Here is an 8,275-nt window from a genome sequence, read left to right on the forward strand (position 1 = left end):
ACAGTCCCCGTACACACAGACAGACAGGAACACACACACACACACACACACATGCACTTCTTATATACTCCTCTTCCCCTCTTTTTTTTTTTTTTTTTTTTTTACGCCTTACGTCAAAGAGAAAAGGACAACGAAAGAAAGAAAAAAAAGAAAGAAAGAGGAGAAGAAATACACAAAATACGTAGACAGACAGACAGACACACACACATACACTTCTTATATATTATTAATCTGTTTTATTTTTTCCTTCTATTTCTCTAATCTTTTTTTTTTCTCCTCCTCCTCTTACTCTACATCTGTTTCCTGTCTCTTGTTACTTGAATAAACACACATACAGACATACATTCACATATACACTTATACATACAAACACCTACACTCAATCTCTGTCTGTCTGTGTCTGTCTGTCTTTGTCTAAACACACACATATTAACACACATATAAAAATCACAAACACACACATACTCACATACTATTGAATTCTGTCTATCTGTCTGTTCGTCTGTTCTGTCTGTCTGTCTGTCTGTCTGTCTATCTATCTGTCTACACTGCGAGACAAACAAGAGATTTCCAGCAAGAGTTAAGGCGCTGAAAATATGATCAGAACAAAAAGAAAGAAAACAAACTAACAAACAAACAAACAAAAAATCTACTTCATACGTGCCATATAAATAAATTACTCTTCTCTCTCTCTCTCTCTCTCTCTCTCTCTCTCTCTCTCTCTCTCTCTCTCTCTCTCTCTCTCTCTCTCTCTCTCTCTCTCTCTCTCTCCCCTTCATTGCTTTCAAGGCCTATTTTTTTATTCTTTTTCTTAATCTTTTCCCTTTCTTCCTTCCTTTTTATTTTTTTATTTTCTTCTTCTTCACTCGCTTCTATTGATTCTTTTTCTATTCTTCTTGCTTTTCTTATTTGTCTTCATTGTTCTCTCTCTCTCTCTCTCTCTCTCTCTCTCTCTCTCTCTCTCTCTCTCTCTCTCTCTCTCTCTCTCTCTCTCTCTCTCTCTCGCCCGTACCTTCCTTGATTAAGTTAACCTTCTTCCCTTCCACAGTACGTAGGATTAAAAAAAGGGAAAGAAGGCTGGGAAAGAATGGAAGGGAAGTTTTTTTTTGTTTTTCGTACTCCTAATGTTGTTTCTCTCTCTGGTAGATGCACGATTTTGTAAGGCAAGGGAAGGGAAGGAAGGGGAGCTTCTATAATGAGCTACTGTTACTACTACTACTACTACTACTGCTACTACTACTACTACTACTGCTACTACTACTACTACTACTACTACTACTACTGATACTTTTTGTTCTCCTTGTTCTTTTTCTTCTACTATTTCTATTTCTTGTCTTTTTCTTGTTCTTGTTTTTTTTGTCCTTATTCTAATTTGTCTTCTTTTTCTTACTTTTTTTTACTTTTTTTGTTTTCCTTCTTTTTCTTCTTCTATTTCTTGTTCTCTTTCTTGTCATTTTTCTTTATCTTGTTCTTGTTTTTCTTCTTCTTCTTCCACACACTCTTCCATTCCTTCTTTCAATCTCTTTCTTTCCTTCTCCTTTTCATCTCCATCCATTTCCATCTCTACATTTTTCACTCCTCCTCCTCCTCCTCCTACTACTACTACTACTACTACTACCATCACTACTTCTGCTATCACTCCCATACAAACATAAATAAAACATGTATAGGCCGTGTTCGACAATATCCCTCGAGTTGAGTTATTTTAGTTTACCTTCAAGACCTCCGGGGATGACAGGAGTTCACAAGTATTTACCCCACGCATCCGCCGGCGGCATCTCGGCTTTCGGAAGTTTTGCACATATATAACAACTTCGCTAACGGAACTTCGGTAAGAGAACTTCCTAGCCCATATCCGTGGTGGCCAATATCGCGAAGTAAGAGCGTAATAAATTTGAAGGTCTATGGATTGATATGAAGTTGCCCCCGTAAGAAAGAGGGACATATTGGACTGTCGTGGGAGAGACAGAAAGTGAAGAAAATGAGAAGAGAAGAGAAGAGAATGGGAAATATCCATGTCTATCTAACCTCAGCTCCTCCTCCTCCTCCTCCTCCTCCTCCTTCTCCTACTACTACTACTGCTACTACTACTACTGCTACTACTACTACCACTACTACTTCTAGTAACCCCAAACACTAAATACTAAAAAAAACATGTATTGGGTGGTGTCTAGATTAACTCAATTCACAAACGGTGGCTACTAGGAAATCACTTGAAGATTTAAATAACGAAGAGGAAGAAAGAGAGGAGGAAAGGGGGAGAGAGAGAGAGAGAGAAAGAGACATACACTTGAAGACACAAACTAACGAAGAGGAAGGAAGAAAGAGAGAGAGGAGGAAAGGGGGAGAGAGAGAGAGAAAGAGAGATACACTTGAAGACACTAACTAACGAAGAGGAAGGAAGAAAGAGAGAGAAAGAAAGAGAGAGAAAGAGACATCAAAAGCCTCAACAGTTCAAGTATTAGGAGGCATGTGTGTGAAGATCTGAGAGCCTTGATATAATGGACAAAAAAGCGCCATTGATTTTCGGATTGGGCGGCAAAACGTTATTGATTCCGGGCCGCGGTGGGAGCGAAGGGAGAGGAAGGGAGACGCAGGGAGTTAAAAAAGGAATTGGGAGCTTAAATTTAGGGGCTTGTGGCTACTGAAAGGGAGAGAAGGGGAGTGGGAGAGGTAGGGAGAGAAGGGTAAGGAGAGGAGGGGTACGAGAGGAAAGGTAGGTTAAGGAAAGGTAGGGTGAGGAAAAGTAGAGAGGAATGGAATAGAGAGGAAAGATAAGGGGAGATAAGAGCACGAAGAAGAGGAAAGAAAAGGGAGGGGAGAGGGAGATAGAGAGATTATAAAAGGGTAAACGCAGAAATCAAAAGACATATAAAGAGATATCCACTGACCGATGTGTATGTTGAGTTCGAGGCTGGGGAGGCTGTGGTGGGGCCAGGGGAGGTTCAGGTACTTGAGGAACTGCTGCACTTCGGTGGCGATGACGTAGGTGGAGAGGCCCAGGACCAACACGCAGTACCCGAGGCTGCCGAGGCTGTTGAGGTGGCAGCCGCATCGTCGCTGGAAACAAGGGAAGGGAAAGGGAGGTTAGAGAGTTGATTTGTTGAATGTTGTTGTTGTGGTACGTTGTTGATGGGGGAAGGAGAAGGAGGTTAGAGAGATGCTTTGTTGAATGTTGTTGTTGTGGTTAGTTGTTGATGGGGGAAGGAAAGGGAGGTTAGACTGTTGCTTTGTTGAATGTTGTTGTTGTGGTTAGTTGTTGATGGGGGAAGGAGAAGGAGGTTAGAGAGATGCTTTGTTGAATGTTGTTGTTGTGGTTAGTTGTTGATGGGGGAAGGTAAAGAGAGGTTAGATAAGAATGGTTTGGTGAATGTTTTGTGCTAAGTTGTTGTTGATAATGGAAGGTAAAGGGAGGTTAGATAATAATGGTTTGGTTGATGTTATTGTTAGTAGTTGTTAATGATAGAAGAAAAACTTGTTATAGGTATGTATGTATATATGTGTGTATGAATGTATGTAGGTAGATAGGTAGGGGAAGAGGGAAGGAAGCAAAGAAGGAAGAAACAAGGAAAGGAAGGAAGGAAGACAGGGTAGTTATATAGACAGAGATAAATAGATAGATAGATAGACAGACAGAAAGAACGTAGGTAAGTTGACAGGAAGATCGGTTAGCAGGTAAGAAGATTGGGAGAGTAAGACACACACACACACACACACACACACACACACACACACACACACACACACACACACACACAGACAAACCCACAAATACACGTCCCAACACCCACCACAACCTCCCCCTCCTTCCCCTTCAACACCCCCCCCCCCATCACCTCACAAGCCAGTAAGCAATTTCCCTTCATGACACCTGCCCATCCATTCCCAGGTGAGCAAGGGAGGACCCCCCCCCCCACACACACACACACCTGAGGCCCAAGTACAGGTGGCCTCGCTAACTTACAACCTCGTATACCTGAGTCGCCGCGCCGCTCCGCAAACATTCACAGGTAAACAACATGAAATAAACAGGTTTTTTTAAAGGGGATAAACCGTAGCGAATTCTCCTCCCTTTGCAGTGTTCTCTGTCACCCTCGGGAACGGATATACGAACACACGAACACACTCTATGATTCTGGCGCGTTCTATGTTTCGTACTCCTCCTCCTCCTCCTCCACTAGTCTCCTTTTAATATCCTCCCTACTCACCTCCATTCGTAGTCTCCTTCAAACCTATCTCCTTCCTCCTCCTCCTCCTCCTCCTCCTCCATCAACTGTAAGCTTCCTCCTAGCCCTTTAACATGTCCCCTCTCAAACAGCCTCCTCCTCCTCCTCTTCCTTCTCCTCCTCCTCCATCTACTCGTACTGCTTGCTCTTGTCCTCCTCCTCCTCCTCCACTTCCTCTTCCTCCTCCTCCATTTCCCACCACCCACTAGCTACTTTTGTGTGTGTGTGTGTGTGTGTGTGTGTGTGTGTGTGTGTGTGTGTGTGTGTGTGTGTGTGTGTTGGTTCAGGTCAATTTCGTGTTTGCAAGATGAACAAGATGGCGGGGAAGGTGTGTGTGTGTGTGTGTGTGTGTGTGTGTGTGTGTGTGTGTGTGTGTGTGAGTTATTTGGCGCCCACTTTATCAGGTTTCTGTGTGGAGTTGGCAACACTTAGTCAGCGCCATTTCTCTCCCTTCTTCCTTTCTTCTTTCTTATTTCTTCTTTTGGTTTTATTTTTTATATTTTTTTTTCATTTCCTTTTTCTTTTTTTTCTTCTATCATTTTCTCTCCTATCTACCCTCTTTTTCTTCTATCCTTTTTTTTTTCTTTGCAGTTACTTTTTCCTTATTTTTCCAGTTATTTTCTTGTCTTTTTTTCCTCTTTTCTTTTTCTACTTCTTTTCTCTTCTTTTTTCCTTTCTTTTATGTTATTTTCGTTTTTCCTCTTTTTCCACTTATCGTTTATTCTTTCCCAATTACGTTTTTCTTTTAATTTTCCATCTTTTCTTTTCTTTTCCTTTTTATTTTGCATTTTCTTTCATATAGATTTTCCCACCTTTTCTGTCCATGAGTTTATCTTGTACCATGCATGACGCCATTAGTAACTGACACACACACACACACACACACACACACACACACGAACTAACAACAGGAAGACAGATATCGGCATATGGCAACACGCAGGCGTCTACCCCCCCCCCCCCTTCTCTCTCTCTCTCTCTCTCTGCTTGAAATGCTCGTGAGAACTTCGAAGTAAATTAAATTGCGACTTTTCTGTGCTAAGTCTCTCTCTCTCTCTCTCTCTCTCTCTCTCTCTCTCTCTCTCTCTCTCTCTCTCTCTCAGTATATATGTGTCACTAGGCTTACACGGAACTTTGCCACACACACACACACACACACACACACACACACACGTACTTGGACTTTTAAAACACGAGGGTGGCAGTTCGCGGCTTTTCCTTCCCACTGGCACGCGATTCTCCAATATACAAGATCCAACACCCATATTTCTCGACCCTATATCCCACGAACTCCCTCTCTTCCTTTTCTTTTTCCTCCCTACTCCTCCTCCCTCTTCCTTTCCTTTCCTTCACTTCTGTTCGCTTTTTTCTTTCTTCCCCTTCCATCCATTTCATCCTTTTCTCCTACCACCTTTCTCTTCTTTGCCTCCTCTCACTTTCCCTCCAACCAACCTCCCGTTCATCACTCGTACCAGCATTCCCTCTCTTCCATCCTTCCTTTCCTTTCCTTGTCTCCTGTTCGCTTTTTTCTTTCTTCCCCTTCCATCCATTTCATCCTTTCCTCCTACCACCTTTCTCTTCTTTGCCTCCTCTCTCACTTTCCCTCCAACCTCCCTATTCCTCCTACTTCTTCCTTTCCTCTCCTTCTCTTCTATTCACTTTTTTCTTTCTTCCCCTTCCATCCATTTCATCCTTTCCTCCTAACTCTTTTCTCTCCTTTGCCTCCTCTCACTTTCCCTCCAACCAACCTCCCTATTCCTCCTACTTCTTCCTTTCCTCTCCTTCTCTTCTATTCACTTTTTTCTTTCTTCCCCTTCCATCCATTTCATCCTTTCCTCCTAACTCTTTTCTCTTCTTTGCCTCCTCTCTCACTTTCCCTCCCACCAACCTTCCGATCATCACTCGTACCAGCATTCCCTCTCTTCCATCCTCTCCTTCCTCTCCGCCTACATCTCGTAAAACCCACGGGCGGCGGTTTGTGTGGGTCCCTGGTGAGTCGGGGCTGTCGCTCTCACACCCTCGCTGTACCTGCACACGAGTTATTACACACAGCTTCTCGCACTACACCGAGGCTTTCCCCGACTAGTGGCTGCGACGGCTGGTAACGTGTGGCGGTCTGTCTAGCTCCCACGCCCGCCCGCTCTCTCCTCCACGCTGTTTCCCCCGATGACCCCGGCCCGTACCTGTGTCGTGTGTCGTAGGAAGGGAGTTGAGGGTATGTGATGACCCCGGCCCGTACCTGTGTCGTGTGTCGTAGGAAGGGAGTTGAGGGTATGTGATGACCCCGGCCCGTACCTGTGTCGTGTGTCGTAGGAAGGGAGTTGAGGGTATGTGATGACCCCGGCCCGCCCCTGTGTCGTAGCAATATAAGAAAGCAATGAGGGATGGGAAGGAGGGTTTGAGGGTATAGAGAAGGGAGTTGAAGGTTGAGTTTAGTAATACATTGAAGGTTATAAGGAAGGAAATGCATGTGAGTATAGATGATATAAAGGAGAAGGAAGGGAGTTGGGAATACAAGTTTGAGATTTAGTAATTCAGAGGAGGAGAAAGAAAGGAAGAAGGGAGTTGAAGGTTGAAGGTTAAGTTTAATAATACATTGAAGGCTATAAGGAAGGAAATGCATGTGTGTATAGATGATGTAAAGGAGAAGGAGGGGAGTTAAGGATACACTTTTGAGATTTAATAATACAGAGGAAGAGAAAGAAATTAAGAAGGGGAAAGAAAGGGAAGGTGATAGGCAGAGACAGGGGAAGGAAGGGAAGGTGAAGGGAGGTGGGAAAGAAAGGGAAGGAGATGGACAGAGACAAAGGAAGGACGGGAGGGTGAAGGGAGGTGTGAAGGAAGGGGGGAGATAAGGTTTTTATGTGGGTAGGGAAAAGGCAGGGAAGGAAAAGGGGGAAATGGAAGGGAAAGAAATATATGAAAGGTTAAAGGAGGGGACGGGGAAGGGAGGTGGGAAGGAAAGGGGAGAGAAGGTTTATATCTGGGTAGGGGAAAGGAGGAGAAGGAAAAGGGGGAAATGGAAGGGAAAGAAATATATGGAAGGTTATAGGAAGGGAAATGCGTGTGTGTATAGATGAGTTAATGACTGTAAGGGGTTAATAGGTGTGTAGTTAGGATAATTATGGAAAATGAGGTAACTGCCGTGTGTGAGTGTATTGATTTTGTGTGTGTGTGTGTGTGTGTGTGTGTGTGTGTGTGTGTGTGTGTGTGTGTGTGTGTGTGTGTTTAGGGATGTATGTGTGAATCTTCAATTTGGATATGTCTTGATAATGTCTCTCTCTCTCTCTCTCTCTCTCTCTCTCTCTCTCTCTCTCTCTCTCTCTCAGTATTGCAGCGCCACAGGTGAAGCACAATATGAAACAGATACGAGACGAAAAAAAAGAAAACAAGAGAAAAAGAAAGAAAACAATAAAAAAACACGCAAACAGAAAACGGGAAACCCAGCTCAAAGAAACACGGATACACACACACACACACACACACACACACACACACACACACACACTTAAAAAACAAAAAAATCGCTTCCCATTCTTTCACACCCAAAAAACCTTCCTTTCCCTTTTCATTCTTTTTCCTTTCCTTCTCCTTCAATTCCTGTCCCCCTACCTTGCCCTTCTTCCCTTCACTTTCCATAACTATCACTTTCCCTTCCTTTCCTCCGCCTACTCAAAAACCTTCCCTCCCCTTCCTTTCCCTTGCAGTCCTACCTCTCTTTCCTTCCTTCTCCTTCCCTTTCCCTCCCCTTCCTTTCCCTTGCAGTCCTACCTCTCTTTCCTTCCTTCTCCTTCCCTTTCCCTCCCCTGCGTTGCCCTTCTTCCCTTCCCTCCCCTTCCTTTCCCTTGCAATCCTACCTCTCTTTCCTTCCTTCTCCTTCCCTTTCCCTCCCCTGCGTTGCCCTTCTTCCCTTTCCCTCCCCTTCCTTTCCCTTGCAATCCTACCTCTCTTTCCTTCCTTCTCCTTCCCTTTCCCTCCCCTGCGTTGCCCTTCTTCCCTTCCCTCCCCTTCCTTTCCCTTGCAATCCTACCTCTCTTTCCTTCCTTCTC

The 8,275-nt window shown here is 44.0% G+C and overlaps 1 protein-coding gene across 1 annotated transcript in view; it reads right to left on the reverse strand.

Moving 5' to 3' along the window:
- Nucleotides 1-4,214, reverse strand: part of LOC126997144 (protein tincar-like) — a 115,560-nt gene extending 111,346 nt beyond the window's left edge. Inside the window, exons 1-2 of the mRNA XM_050858196.1 lie at nucleotides 4,209-4,214; nucleotides 2,892-3,060 (exon numbers count right to left, since the gene is read on the reverse strand). Of these exons, the coding sequence (XP_050714153.1) occupies nucleotides 2,892-3,060; nucleotides 4,209-4,214 (175 nt within the window). The remainder of the gene's footprint in view (nucleotides 1-2,891; nucleotides 3,061-4,208) is intronic.
- Between the last annotated feature and the right edge of the window lie 4,061 nt (nucleotides 4,215-8,275).

This window comes from Eriocheir sinensis, chromosome 11 (assembly GCF_024679095.1).
Source record: "Eriocheir sinensis breed Jianghai 21 chromosome 11, ASM2467909v1, whole genome shotgun sequence".
NCBI classification, from domain to species: Eukaryota; Metazoa; Arthropoda; class Malacostraca; order Decapoda; family Varunidae; genus Eriocheir; species Eriocheir sinensis.